At 38.7% G+C, this 16,145-nt stretch overlaps 1 protein-coding gene across 1 annotated transcript; it reads left to right on the top strand.

Annotated features, from left to right (window-relative positions):
- The first annotated feature begins 9,413 nt into the window (after positions 1-9,413).
- Positions 9,414-15,308, top strand: chrm3b (cholinergic receptor, muscarinic 3b). Its single transcript, XM_020611735.1, has 5 exons — positions 9,414-9,586; positions 10,155-10,450; positions 12,288-13,031; positions 13,480-13,490; positions 14,800-15,308. The coding sequence occupies exons 1-5, from the start codon at positions 9,425-9,427 to the stop codon at positions 15,306-15,308; spliced, it is 1,722 nt and encodes a 573-aa protein (XP_020467391.1). The 5' UTR covers positions 9,414-9,424.
- The last annotated feature ends 837 nt before the right edge of the window (positions 15,309-16,145 follow it).

The raw sequence follows: 16,145 nt of genomic DNA, 5'->3' as shown, positions 1-16,145 counted from the left end.
TTAAAAAATAGTAATAGAATTAACGAGTTTAACCATAAATATAAAGGTATGTGTCAGTCAAGGTATATGCAAGAACAAGCTCAATGATTAATTACATGGACAATTGTGGGTGTGGTGTACATTTTGTAATAATTCTTTAGTATATTACTTGTGTGATGTAAGAATGTTAACACTTATAATCTTTTTTTAGTATAATACTTGTGTGGGTAGAAGTGAATCATTTACTGCTTGCAAACCAATGATGGTAAGATGATGTCATGGGGTAGGACTGGATAAGTCTGTCTTCTTCCTACATTCAAGCATGTACTAGGTATAAGCAAATTGATATTGGATTATGTTTAAAATTATGTGCGTTGTCATATCAACTGTTTTTACATGCTTGAAAGAATAAATCAAATCAAATCAAATCAAATAAGGAGACTTGCTGTTGAGGGCTTCTGTGACCACAGTCCCATCACAAAGCCTGACAGCAATCCCTTCTAAAGGTTTCTGACCAGGATGGCATGCTTAACCAATCAGAAAGGGCCACCGTCAGGGGTGGGAACTCATGGCTGTCTATCAATACATGAACTCACTTCAGCTTTGTTGGCTTCTTGGCCTTTTGGCTAAGTTCAGGTGTAGTATCTGTTCTTATCTGTTTAATATCTGATACATTCCTCACCCAGGGACAGGCATATTGAATAGATTTTTGCAGCAGGGAGCTAGAACAGGAGCTCGCTCTGTCCACTCCACACATCAACCTGGTTTTGTACTGTTCCAAGCTCCTCTAAGGAACACGGCACTGGGGAGCGCCTGGCACTCAGAAACTTTGTTCTTGAGGTGGCTGTGGCTCAGGAGGTAGCGCTGTTGTCCCCTAACTGAAAGGTCAGCGGTTCGGACCAGAGGGTGGTCCCCACAAGGAAATCATTGAATTTTAGGGTGACAACATGGTTTAAGGTTAGGTTAAGTGTTAGGGTCAGGGTTAGAGTTAGTCAAGTAGTGGTTATGGTTAAGGTTTTGATAGGTCTACAGGAAATTAATCTAAGTCAGTCTGTGCAGATTCTCAGTCATCCAGGTCATAGTAAACTGAAAAAACCTTAGAAAAAATCAACTGGACTTAGATTTCTAGATCGAAGACATTTCACCTCTCATCCAAGAGTCTTCATCAGTTCTGACTGACTGGTGTTGAGCCGGAGATATTTATCCCCCTTGGTGGTGTTTCAGTCCTTTGAAGGCAATCTAAGTCAGTGTAATGTTCCCACAAGGAATGAAAACACAGTGTGTGTGAGTTGGTGCTACAGATTCTGTACCAGAGAGAAATTCCTTGTGTGTAACATACTTGGCCAATAAAAGTGATTATCATTATCGATCACTGCAGGCAAGCTAATGATTTCAGTGTTAGCTGAGACAGCTATATCATAAAGAAGGTCAGGAAATGAGAGTTGAAAAGAAGGAAGAAAAGAAACTAACAGCTGGATTTAGATTATAACCCCTTCAACAGGTGGAGAGAGTTGACAGAGAAGAGATTTAACATTCTTTCTGCTTGGCTGGTATGTTGTGAATTTATTATTTATAGTAGTACGATAAGGATTCAAACTATTATCGTTTGTGCTTGTAGCTAAATCATGCCAGAACATGTCATCTGCACAGTGTGACTGTAACAGCAGCTGGCTAAACTAAGGATGTCACTGTGTTGCTACTTTCAGTTATAGTTCAGTAATAATCAACCAGTTACATCCAGGTAAGTTCATTCACAAGCCACCTGGTCGGTCAATTTGTGTGTTATTTTGATGCCCACCAGCTGAATGTGTTGTAGTCTCCACTAACTTGGTCATTTTTCCCTGGAAGTCTGGCTCTCGTCACCTCGGTTTGGCAAAAACAGTGAAGTGCAGTGGAGGGAGCATCATGATGCTAAGTGATTTTGTAACATGACCATGCAAAATGGCTTCATGAAGCTTTTCTGTGGACATGCAGAACCAACTCTTAGACTAGCTGGCCAATTTATTAGGTAACAGAGGCGGAAAGCAACTAAATACATTTACTCAAATACTGTACTTAAGTACAGCTTTGTGGTATCTGTACGTTGAGTATTTTCATTTTCTGCTAGTTCATACTTCAACATCACTACATTTCAGAGAACAATATTGTACTTTGAACTCACTACATTTGATGACTTTATCTACTAGCTACTTTACAGAATGAGGTTGATAAAACAAACTACAAATGAGATAAAAATTTTCTTACTCATTTTAAATGAGGGTGGTGATAATTTGAAGTCATTTCTCATATTCAGGCTGCCAGGATACACGGTTACCTAAGATCAACATTTACTGTTTCTCTTTTAGTCTCACTGTCAGATTGAGAAGAAGAAAAACAAATCTATTCTGTGATATGACAGTGTGATCATGTATTTCTTTAAATTAATTCTGCAGAAGTTTATATTAAGGAAGTGGAAGACACAAGGAGACAGATGGAAGCTGAAAAGAAAGAGCTAACAGAAAAGCTGAGGACTGCTGCAAAGATCATGGCCCTGAAGGAGAGGGAGGCTTGGCAAAGTGAGCGACAGAAGCTGCTGGGTGAAAATAGGGCCATGTAAAGGAAGTTGGATCTCACTAAGCAAAACAACACCAAGCTGACGACCGACCTCCAGAAGGCCAAGATGGAGAGCAGCTCTCTTCGCTGCCAACTCTCTAGCTACATCAAGATTATAATGTAGCCGTCTCTGATGAGAGAGTGTGAGGAGGCAGTGGACGAAAAGCAGAAGGGAGATGAGCAGATCGTCTTTCTTCAACAGATCCTCTGTGCCCAGAAAGAGGAAACTGAGAGGGTGAGGACCTGCTGTTGTGACAAGCTGTGGCAAAGAAAAGTCAGTCAGCTCAAAAATCTCCTCAGTAAGAAGGACAAGCTGCTTATCAGGGAAACTCAGAAGAAGCTCACACTAATGCTCACAGACGCCTTGGATGAGCTGAGTGCTGTGCAGACAGCTCTGGGGCAGAACAAACTGAACGCAGACACCCTGGAAGAATGACTAATAAAGCCGCTGGCTGAAACAGATGTGAGCCACCAGAAAGAGCTCAGTCAGAAAGCAGAGAGCTTCCTGAATCTGCTCTCGGAGACAGAAAGCAGCTGGCTTTCCACAGAGGGGAAGAGAGCTTTAAGAAAAAGCTCTGTGACAAAGAGGAAAACTAAAAAAGCAGCTGTCTGTCAAAGGCAATAAGCTGCTGACCAAAGAGAAGTTACTGTATGTACCCACATGGAGGTAGAGAGGAAAAATGAGTTCCAGCGCTGCACAGAGCAAAATGTCCCAGTGCTGTGTCTCTCTTTTCAGCAGCTCACAACAGAACAGAAGCATAAAAAGAGCTCCTGAGGCTGGAGTTTTAATACATAAAACAAGCCACCCCACTTTCCTATAGTTCTCTTTCACTTCATGTACGTCTTTTAAATTGATCAATAAACAAAAGCTACACTGAGCACATCAGATGATCTGGCAAAATTTCAAAAAAGGAAACAGACCAGTATAAGATTAAAACTCCATCAAAACCAGCTGCCAAAATGAACACTAAGTTTTTGATTTGTCATACTGGGCTATATAAATAAAATTGGACATGACTTTGACTTGACTACTAATTAACTACTGTGCTAAAGTTTTAAGCATTTTAGATTCTTCTCTTTTTCTTTTTTTTTAGATTCTTTTAGCATTTTAGATTCTTTTCCATCACACGGTTCCATCAGAGAAGCATCTGAATGGTCCCAAATTCAACACAAGTTCAGCAAACTGACATTGCCTTAACAGCTTAGATCTAAGCAGGTCCGCTGCTGTCAAAGGTGAAGCTGGGGTTTGCAGACACACAGCAGCAACTGAGCCACAGCAGAGAGAAGAAATGTAGCTTCTCAGCAGGATATCACATCGGACACTAGGAACCAGAGTAGACTGGTAAGTATGTTTTTATTTTTCAGCAGCACACATGCTCATACATGCAGAGTGACACAGACAGCCAGGGTCTTTATCTAAAAAGAAGACTTAACACCCATAATTTATTAGGTAAATATATGGGATTCATTAACCTCCTGAACCTTTGACTTCATCTTAAATATACCTTTTCTCCAATGTTCCAACAAATGTAATTATAAAAACTTGTCATGGTACTTACACATATGAGGAAAAAACAAATGGAAAACGACTATAGTAAATGTTTTGCAGACACATTTAGAATTAACTGAATAAACTACTTTTGCAGTTTTAGGTGGTTTTATATGTGCACAGAGAGCAAGAGAATGGGAGAGAGATATCCAGGTATTCAGACAGCCATTATTTCTAAGATATGAATAAGAAAACCGTTTTTGGGGGGGACTTTTTTATAATAAATGTGTTGACAGGCACAATTACGCACTGATATTTAATTTGTATTGGAAGGCAATGTGTAGTTAAAATATCCAGTTTGACTGTTCTTTCCCCCATAATCTTCACATACAGTTCCCAAATGCGATAGGATCACCAGCTCTTACTAAATTAAGCTTACAACAAGAGACACAGTACGTCTCTATTTATTTTCATTTATTTATTAATTTGTAAAAGGTGAGAACAAGTACCCTAAATATTATCTATTAAGACTTTTAAGTGAGCTGATTTGTGATATGAGTAGGATTTCTAAGCTAATATACTATATGTGATTTAACACAAAGATTTAGGTTGTTTGGTATTGAGCCTATGTTGAACTGCATACTCCATAAAAATATCTCGTCTTTACAGCATGAATGTTTTTATGGCAGACAGTCTAGGCACTTGTATAGGTTCTTCCTGGGCAGTCTTTGTATTGTTGGTTAACATCAACTACCTAATTACTTCCACAAACCACAAATAAAAGGCACTGCCTCTGACATAATGGTATTACTGGAATACAACACAGGACTTAAAATAAACAAAGGGAAGTAATGCTCCATAATCATTTTTAATGTTAGGATGTATATAGTATAATGGTAATCAGTGCTTCCCCCTCATATACTGCTTATATTTGTAATGTGTATATGCTTAACAATATAGTGCATCTCCTGCAGCTTTGGTGATATAGACGTATCAGCTAATTTCACTTGATGCCAGCAGTTTTTTATATTCCATGTATGCACAAATTATTCAAATAAGCAACTTGAAAAAAGTACTAATTTGGCAATGTAGGAGTAGTACTTCATCATATTAGAAAGTTTACATTTTATAAAGTCTGTATTAAAAAATATTACTTTGCCCTTATGTACATTATTGCTCTCACCCTTACTGGCTGTGAAATGATCCCCTTCCTAAAGCAATTTTAATATAAGAGATGAGGCAAAATATCTAGTCCTCGTACTGCAGTGTTGGGGAGTAGTGAGACATGTAAACTAGTGGCTTAACCACATTTTGCAATGGCTTGCTGGTTGTCCAATTGCATTCATATTTGCATAGTGACTCAAAGAATTAAATTACTTTGTTTGCCCATTTTTGTGTAGTTATATATATATAAGAACTACGAGAGACTGTTTAAAAGATTTTGGTATACATAAACACAAACAAACATATTTTTGTGAGGACACTCACTGACATGATGCATTCCTTAGCCCCCGACCCTTAACTTTAACCCTCAGAACTAAATGCCTAACCTTTACTCTAACCATAACCCTAACCCTAATCCTAACCTAACCCTAATTCTAACCTGAACCTAAAAACCAAGTCTTAACCCTCAAAAAGCTGTTTCAGAAAGTGAAGACCGGCCAAAATGTCCTCACTCTGTAGCAAAAAATAGGTTTTGGTCCTCACTATGTAATAAGTACAAAAACACAAGAACATCTATGTATTTATCTTGTTCAATAGATAAATACAAACAGATAAATACATACATAGGACAAACAATACTCACAGCTTTGTCTCAGGGAAATTTCTCTATCTATTAAGATGATGGACCAGTCCTTTTTTGTTAGAGTTCTGTCAACAGTTTGACATTTGTTTCACTAGTTTCAGTCTTTTGCATAGATTGACATTAGTTGAGGGAAATTTTCAGTTTCAAATTTTAACTCATTCAGATTTTAAATTATCAGGACAATCCCATGACTTGTTACATTAAGTAAGCTTATGACTTAAAAAATTAAGAGAATTTATTGATCCTTTCAGCCACTGATTTATATTTATCTTAATTACATTTCACCAAGGGTGTAGGTTTGGTCGCAACATTGGTAGAAACAGGGGAGGGCTGTCAGAATGATCTAATGTGACTTAATACACAACACCAAACATCTCAGGGTACTTTACATAATCACTTCTAGACCTTACAGTGTTATAAACGAAAACCCAACAAATCCCCCTTGAGCAGCACTTGGTGACAGCAGGGAGGAAAAACTCCCTTTAACAGAAGAAACCTCCAACAGACTCAGCTCTTGGTGGGCGGCCTTCTGCCTCGACCGGTTGGGGTGAGTGGATAGAGGAGAGAAAAGAAGAAAAGCAACAAGACACAACAAATAATCAAACACTGGTCAGGTTGATGTGGCTGGGGACTGCTCATCAGAGATGTAAACATACTGTATATTAAGATGATCCAGGAGGACACTGAAAAAAATCCAGGTGCCTCCAAACAGCCACACAACCTCCACTCTACTATGAAGATGTAAAAAAAGAGGACAGGGTACACAAGAAGCAAAATCCACCATTCACACATATACAGTAGGAGAAAGAAGCAAATGAAGGAGAGTAAGACAAGGATAACATGAACGCAAAGAGTGAGAGAAACAAGGATGCTGGGATTCCTGTGTTAAATATAATAACAGGCACAATTCTTTACTGATGTTCAATTTGCAATTGAAACACTGCATGGACAAAGCATACTGTTAGATACCTTTAGATGATGTACTTCCATAATCTTCACATACAGCTGTTACTAAATGAGACAAATAAAAAGAGATGGGATAATGTAAATTTACTGATGTAAGACATAAGAACAAATTGTCTAAATGTTATCTATGAAAACTTTCCCCCCCAGGACATCCAAGCTGTAAAGAGTGCAAAAGAGAGTTCCAGCTAGTTGCCCAACATCGTGCTGCCCCCTGCTGACCACTCTGGGTGTTATTCCAATAAGTCTGTGAAGAACTACATTTCTACCAACGACATCAACCTTCCCAGTGTTTTGTTTGTTTGTTGTGTCCTGATGCTTTTCTCTTCTCTTCTCTCTTCTCTATCCACTCACCCCAGCTGATCCAGGCAGAAGGCCGCCCACAAGAGCCAGGGTCTGTCAGAGGTTTCTTCTGTTAAAGGGAGTTTTTCCTCTCTATACTGTCAACAAGTGCTGCTCAAGGGGGATTTGTTGGGTTTTTCTCTATATAATGTGCACTGAGATGATTTTTGTTGTGACCTGGCACTATACAAATACATTTGAATGTAAATGAATAGGCAAAGGGGTACCTTTCAGCCTCCATATTCCATAGATATCACCCAACCATAGTTTGACACAAATGTCCAGTTGGACTCACTGATGAACTGCTCAGATTCCTTCAACAACACCTTGAAGGAATTTCTTCAAATCTGACAAAAGTGTCTACTTGGACTCAACGATGAGCTAATTACATTTTAGTGGTTAAGGTCAAGGTCAGTGTCAGGTTTGCCCAGCTCCACCTTCCTCTCTTCTTTTTCCTCACACTAGCCTAGCCCTTGCACTGATTACACTATTCAACACACCTGCCCCACTTCCCTGATTACTCACCAGCTGCACCTCATTAGTCTCCTCCATACTTATACACTGTTCACCAGTCACTCCCCTGCCAGTTCTTTCTCTGTCTTCAGGCCAGTGGTTGTTATGTTGTTTTGTTGAGTTTATGCTAAGATTGTCTTTGTTCTCTCTAGTCCTTGTTAGCACCCTAGTCTTTATCCTGCCCTGCCGTCTCTAGTGTCTTCTTCCTCTTCGGACCTCTCCTCTGGACCCCCTAGATTCATTCAACCACCACCAGCCACCGCCTCACAGGTCGATGCACAGTCTCCCTTACCCAGTTTATCCCTGCTCTTCTGTCTACAGCCATCATCACCTCCACCTCGACCAGCCCAGGAGTGACCTCTGCGTCCGCAGCCCGGTACATCATCATCCACCATACCACTGATTGTTTTTCTGCTGCTGCTGATTGACACCCGGTCATCTACCTCACTATTCCTCCTGTATATATGTTACTACCGTCACTGTAAATAAACCTCACTGCTTTCACTGAAGCCAGCCACCTGGGTCCGCTTTTTATCTGCTCGCTCAGTCTGTGTTCGAGCGCACCCTAACAGTGAGTGTGACCTCTTGCCATCCCATTCTTGTAAAGACAAAAGTGTATTCTACCAGCCCATGGTGACTTTAACCCCCCACTGTTTGTGGGCTACCTTTAGATAAACGAGTCTTTTTTTCAAAATGCTTTCAGTTTGTATTTATGTCATGTCTCAGGTTTGTTCAACCTCACTAGGTCTTAAATATTCTTAAATACCTCCCCTGCTACAAGGTTGAAAATGTGTGAGTTTAGACAAGATAGAAGAAGCTGCGGTATAGACAGGGTTTCTGAATCAGGGATTGGCAGAAGGTATAGTAAGTAAAGAATTTATTCCCAAAAATTCATTTTTAACCTGCACAATAACAGCAACAACAAATCTTTTGTAAAAATGTTAAAATCTTAAACACCTAATTCTCTCTTTTTACATGGGCAAAATAGTTTATTCTATTTTTATTTCAGATGTCTATTGGTCATCATGAGCCTGACCTCCAGCTCTACTCTTATCCATTTGCTAACACTTCTCCTGGTATGAGAGACCAGTCTGATTCCATCACATCCAAGCCTGCTAGCTTAGTTGTTGTCCACAACACTTTGTACCACTATATCAACTAACAAATGCAGATATTGTGTGTCTATGAGAACATTTTAGCTTACCAAAATCTTCTAAAAGGATATGTAAGGTGAACAAAGGAGCAAAAAAAATCTTTCTCCCTGCTACTATTTTATTTTACCAACTGTCAGGTATTATCAAAATAGAGGACAGGGTCAGAGGAAAAACTAATGTACTGTGACCGAGAAATGAGCATTCCATCAAAAACACAGAAGAGGGGAGAAAAAAGCTCTTTATGATTTAAACCAAAAGGCAACTGAAATCATTCAGCAGTAAAGCTCTTATATGTGTAAGAACAGAATCAGCTTTGTTGCCCAAATGCACAAGGAATTTAGGAACTCTAGTACACTGGCTCTCAGTGTGCTTTTGTAAGCAACAAGAATATTTATGTACATCCAGATAGGAACATAAAAAGAAAAATCATTAGGATTTCTACTGTAGGTTTGTATAGAATTCTCAGTGACTGGAATTCTTTGCATGAAGGCAGGAATCATATTAGAAGAATGTGACCTGAGATGTGACTTTTAAATAAGACATGTACTATGTATCTTCACATCCTCAGGTGGCTCTTACCAGGAGATGGCCATATTATCTGGCAGTGTTGATGGATGGAAGCAGCATAATGTTAGTCATGTTTCAAGACAAGGAGAGAACTTTACTCATTCACCAGTTAACAGGACATTAGGCCTGATGCTACCAGCAGAAGACTTTGACCCATTAGGAGGACATACTATCTTGCAGGTAACAATCACCTATGTTACAAAAACTATAGTCTTTTTCACATTATATCAGTATTAGTTAGTGCTTTGGTTACACTGTAACACCAAAGCCATCAATAGGTGGTGAATAACAATTTTGTCAGTTTTACACATGTATATTTGATACCTCCAGGGTACTTTTGTGTTCTTACTGTGTAAATTCTATGGCATCAGTAGCAAAAAAAATCTTTTTTTCATATGCATGTCTTCCAGTATTAAATTGAGGCAGTTATACCTAAATCACACTAGGCATATTTCCCCAGTTTATCCTGTTAACATCTTGCAAACATGATATTTTCAGTTTGATAGAATTAAGATTTTGATACTTCTACCACCATTTCAGGATAATAACATTTGCTGCTCTGTCGTATTTTATGTTTCAAGAAACCCTGTTTTAAGCTTGTTATTAGCCCCAAATATTCCAAATTTCTGCTCAGCTAACTTTTGAAAGTTACCATTGTTATAACTTGAGTGTCAGAACATAAACTGTAAAAGTGTCATATACAAAGTGATGCATCCTCTTCTTTCTCTTCTCACCTTTTCATCTTCAGGTCATCATAATTATTTTTCTCACTGGATCACTTTCTCTTGTTACTGTTGTTGGCAACATCCTCGTGTTGGTGTCATTCAAGATCAATAAGGCACTGAAGACGGTAAACAACTACTACCTCCTTAGCCTGGCATTTGCTGACCTGACCATTGGCACACTGTCAATGAACTTATATACCACCTACATCATCATGGACCAGTGGGCTCTTGGGCCAGTGGTTTGTGACTTGTGGCTTGCAATCGACTACGTGGCTAGTAATGCCTCAGTCATGAACCGGCTTGTCATTAGCTTTGACAGGTAGCAGACTGTGATCTGTTATATTTTTTCTTGGTAAACCTATCTCCTAGACACCTTCATGTATTATGGATACTACCCGTATGAAAATGTTACAGTAACTGAGGATTTAGCAGCAGCAATTAACAACAAAAACAATTGCAAAGAAATTATAAGCATAACAGCAATAACAGATTAATGTGCCAAAATGGCCAGAGAACAAGAGTGTATCTTCAGCCTAAATTTAAAAACAGAAAAAGAAGGAGCACTTTTATGGTCAAAGGGTAGCTGGTTCCACAAGTGAGGTGCAGCAACAGCAAAAGCTCTATCCCCTTTAAGTTTGAGCTTTAGTTAAAACTTTATTCAAAGATTGAAGGGACATAGGGCCTAAATACAAACGAATAAGGTCTAAGATATAGGATGGGGCCACCCATTACAGGCCTTAAAAAGAAGCAGCAAGATCTTAAACTGAATTCTGAAATGGACAGGAAGCCAGTAGAGAGAGGCCAGGACTGGGTTATATGAACATGTTTATTGCACCAGTCAACAGTCTTCCTGCTGCATTTTAGACCATCTACAGATGTGTTAATGAAGTCTGAAGATGGCCAAAGTACAGGGAACTACAATAGTCTGCCTGAACAGTGATGTAATGTTTTCATTTATCAGGATATGTGGAAACCTCAACAATAACTGAACTAGTGGTTGTGGTACTATTTCTTAAATAATTTTCTGCACACTGAATCATGGTGAGACAACTGATATGATGAGAATAGTAACCAAAAGTTTTTTTGGTTTGTTGAACAAAGTTCACCAAATGCAACTGAGTCACCAGCTCCAGACCACATCTCAATTAAAAACAAGAAATCCTGATCACAGCAAGGAAAGAAAGTTGTTAAAAATAAATGTCTTATCTGACAGAGACCTGGGATTAACTGGGGCCATTTTTGCCACAGAGTAAATAGACAGTTTAGGTGACTGTGGACTGGTGCATTTAAAGCAAAGCGTTTTTTGTTAACCCTTTCTAAAGAACAAAGTGAGTGGAGAGCCCCACTTGGAATGAAAGAGTGGGCAAGTGAAGACGCTGAACTTAGAGGATAACAGTCAGAGGCACAAATGGTAGGGACAGCAACCTGGAATGAGAACGAGGATGAAGAGGAAGATAGAGCAGAGTGCGAAAATGTAAATCGTCAGTCATGCTTTGGTAAGGATGTACCTGTTCTGTGTAGCAGGAGGGACAGTAGAAAAGAATGTGTTTATTGTGACTTAACTTTAATATGGTTGAAGAAATCAGCAAACAGAGCTGCAATCATGTAGTCTCCTGCGAGTGAAATCATCTTCTGTTTTGCCCAGTAATTGAACTGAATTGTCTGACCTGAAAGCCTGTAAAAGTCCTTCATTCTCCTCTGGTTAGCACTGTCATTTACAAACACCCTCTCCGTCCTCACATGTGTTCTTAAGTCTGTCGAGGTCTCAGATGACTAACAGCTGCCACACTGAGAACACAGCTGTAAATTTAACACCTGCTTTCTCCTGACATTAAAGTTCAGCTGCAGTTCCTCCTGAAGCAGTGGTAAATCAGGCACTGAAGATATCTGTATAAATTTCCATTCTCTCCTCCTTTATTTTTGCAGGTTTACACAGGGCAGCGGGTTTACATATTGAATGAAACCAAATGCTTAAATTCCTGCAGTGCTACTTTTCTTTTTTTTCTTCTGCATCTCTATATGAACTGTTTAGCACCAAAAAACGAGCCACAAATCCTTAGTAAATATCTCCCTTAGTTTTCAAATATTATGTGGTGGATGGAAATGCACCATACACTTACAGTTTACCTGACTGTGTTCTTTCTGCGTCCTCTTAGGTATTTCTCTGTCACCAGACCTTTGACCTACCGGGCCAAGCGTACAACCAAGCGGGCTATGACTATGATTGGACTAGCCTGGTCCATCTCTTTCATTGTGTGGGCCCCAGCTATCCTGTTATGGCAGTACATTGTGGGTGAGCGGAGAGTCCAGCCTAATGAGTGCTACATCCAGTTCCTGTCTGAACCCACCATTACATTCTGCACTGCTATTGCTGCATTCTACTTGCCTGTGACTATTATGGCAATCTTGTTCTGGAAGATATATCAAGAGACAGAGAAGCGAACAAAAACTGTACAAGGCCTTAAAGGGTCTGGGTCAGGCAACAACCCAAGCCAGGCCTGGAGTCAAGAAAATTGCAGTGGAAGGGTTGGTGGAGTAGGTGCAACTAACAGCCAGAAGAACTCATCAGTCACACTGTGCCAGATGAGCTACCAAAGATGCTGCAGTTATGAACTAAATCAGCTGGCTTCAGAGAAGAACACTGACAATACCACTATAAATGGAGGGAGAGGAAGCAGAGGAAGGTGTGGTGTGGTCTGCCTTCAGTTTTTATCCCTGCAGTCAGGTGGCCATGCATCCAAGAAGTCCTTCAACACCATGACAACTACAGTTGGAGAGGCAGCACAGAGCAGCTGCGATGGCTTTAACAACACTGAAGTTGGTGCCTCTGGGGACCAGTCAGGCTCTGAGGAGGAAGCTGGCAGTGCTGACCAGTCAATGTCTCCAACAGGTTGGACATAGCCAACATAACCATGCAATGGCCTTGCCTGCATAATAAGTGTTCGAATTACAATGTGCCGTGTTTCTTTTTTGGTTGGGTCATAGAGGTGGAGGTGATGTGTCTAACAGAAACACCTTTTAGAGCCATTGACATATATACAATGGACATGGCGTCACCACTTCCCTCCACTATGCAAAAATGAATCCAAAATATTGTGAATACAACAGCTGCTGTCTTGCTTTTTTGCAACCAGATTCTGTGCAAGAAGTGGAATCACAGCATCGGACCACCAATCAAAGCTATCAAATAAACAGAAATGGTTCTCTTTTTCATCATTCAATAACTTATTAAAAACACATTTACAAGAAAAATGACCACTTGTACACACATCAGCATGATAATATCTATAAAAAACACAGAGGTTATCTTTGGGAAAATTTATTTGATTTATACTTTTGAGTTTTTAGTGTGGCTCATGGTTGGCTTTATCATCTATACTGCAACCAGCCACCAGATGGTGATTGACTTTTGGTTGCTTTACTTCTGGATGCTGTCAGCCTGTTCATTGTTTTTACAATGGTTAGAACCATAGACCACTTCGGTAGCTGACCATGGCAGAACTGCACAAATAAATTTAAAGTAACCAATTAGCGGACATTATATTATAACTAGAGAATTGCATTTTCTGAAGAAAATGCATATGGATGCTGAGTGCTGACAGATCGCCCTGAAAATGCTGAACATTTTGACACCTGAATGGTTTTACTGAAAGTAAGCTGAAGTAGAATTTTTCCATTCATTTGAATGGGGCAAGATTTTCAAAATAAAGCTAAATATTTCAAGAGTATGAAGTTTAAAAAAATTCTGAAGAGAAGCATGAATGTCCTTGAAGAGCTGAACATTTTGATAGCTGAAATTATGCTGAACTAGAATTTTCCCATTCATTTGAATGGGGCAAAAATTTTAAAATAAAGCTAGATATTTTAAAAATTTGAAGTTTAGAAAAGTTCTGAATAGAAGTGTGAATGTCCTTGAAGAGCTGAACATTTTGATAGCTGAAAGAGCTGAAAGTATGCTGAAGTAGAATTTTCCTATTCATTTGAATGGGGCAAGATTTTCAAAATAAAGCTAAATATTTCAAAAGTAGGAAGTATAGAAAAATTCTGAGAAGAGGCATGAATATCCTTGAAGAGCTGAACATTTTGATAGCTGAAATTATGCTGAAGTAGAATTTTTCCATTCATTTGAATGGGGCAAGATTTTCAAAATAAAGCTAAATATTTCAAAAGTATGAAGTTTAGAAAACCCCTGAAGAGAAACATGAATGTCCTTGAAGAGCTGAACATTTTGATAGCTGAAATTATGCTGAAGTAGAATTTTCCCATTCATTTGAATGGAGCAAGATTTTCAAAATAAAGCTAAATATTTCAAGAAAAATACAAGCATAAATGTCCTTAAAAAAGCTGAACAGGTCGATACCTGAACGGTTTTCATAGCTGAAAGTATGCTGAAAAAATTAAGTGCCAAAAACGGATGGAAGAAACCAGAATAATATAACCATAATAGTAAAGACCAGGAAAACAAGGTATGGATGCTGAATCAGCATCCATACAATTAGTCTTTATTAATTTCTTTGATCATTTACTATAGAGTTAAAAATGTCACCATGGAGGAAGCTCAGGTCTCAGGTTCTGACTCCCCTGTAATTCGAACACTTATATAAATAACACAAATATATTTGATGTTTATATCTATCTATCTATCTATCTATCTATCTATCTATCCAGATGTTAAGAAATCTAGGAAGATGAAGAAAAACGAGGACAAACAGTCATCATCATCCAACAAAAGTAAAAAAAAATCTAAATCAAACTCGGTCACCTCATCACCTGCAGCCTTCACCATAAAAGATGCAGCTATGGCAAAACGGTTTGCCTCTAAGATTAAGAAAGAAATCAACAAGCACAAGAATGAAAAAAAGGCAAATGAGAAGAAAGCGGCACGGACACTTAGTGCCATCCTTTTTGCCTTCATTACAACATGGTTACCGTATAACATCATGGTGCTGGTCAACACTTTCTGTCAGGACTGTATTCCTGAAACTCTTTGGGCACTGGGCTACTGGTTATGTTATGTAAACAGCACAGTCAACCCCATGTGCTATGCCCTGTGTAACAAGACCTTCCGAACAACTTTCAGGGATATTTTGATGTGCCAGTGGAACCAAATGAAGAACAAGCCTCATTTTCATCAGAGAAAGGCCGTGGCCTTCAGGAAGAATGGCTATGTGGAGTAGAGGGGCAAATTATTAGAATGAATCTGTGCTTAAAATGCAGTTTTTGAATCTACTGTATATTCAGAGTTTGAATGCAGCATACACACCTCATCTTTCAAGCAAAAGATGCTGAACTGAATTTTGCTCACTTGAACTTGTTCTAGACTTACAGGCTGTTTGGCAAACATAGCAGAGGGGCCTAAAGCCGGTTTGTACTGTATCTTTTTTATAATTATGGTGACCTCTTGATCTTTTGTTTAGCACAGTTTCAGTAAAAAAAAAAAAAAATCACAAAATATTAGAGCTTTTGTGGGATTATACTGTATATAAAAATCCAGTATCTATTTAATTTTAATACTCATGTTACCAGAGGAGCTCTGCTTACATACAGTATAACAACAATAATAATTAATACAACTCTCAAAACAAAGTACAACACAAAGGACTGGAATTAGGAAGTTAAATTAAACAAATGCCAGTTTGGCTTTCATTGAGCCTTTTATTTCTTTTTTGAATGATTTTACGACGATCAGCTTCTGAAAGATTTCATAGACAATTTACTGGATGTCAGTGAAACAGGTACACCATTAGTCATTTTTTAAAACCAGTTTCAAGATGGTTAAGATGTGTTGATTCATCTTTCTGGTCATTTTAGAGGCTGTAGTTTATGGTTCTGCTGTACTGTATATTCCTAAACTTTAAGCAAACTTTACAGGTGTAAAGTTTTGATTCTAAACTGAATTAGTTTTTGTTATGTATATAATCCATGTATCTACAGTAAGTAAATCTACTTTGCTCTGTCTTGATGTACAATCCAGTGTGGTTTGAACAGAAAACAAAAGGAATAGAATAGCATTT

This window comes from Monopterus albus, unplaced genomic scaffold (genome assembly GCF_001952655.1).
Source record: "Monopterus albus unplaced genomic scaffold, M_albus_1.0 scaffold117.1, whole genome shotgun sequence".
Taxonomy (NCBI): Eukaryota; Metazoa; Chordata; class Actinopteri; order Synbranchiformes; family Synbranchidae; genus Monopterus; species Monopterus albus.
This window is presented reverse-complemented; position numbering and strand designations above follow the sequence as displayed.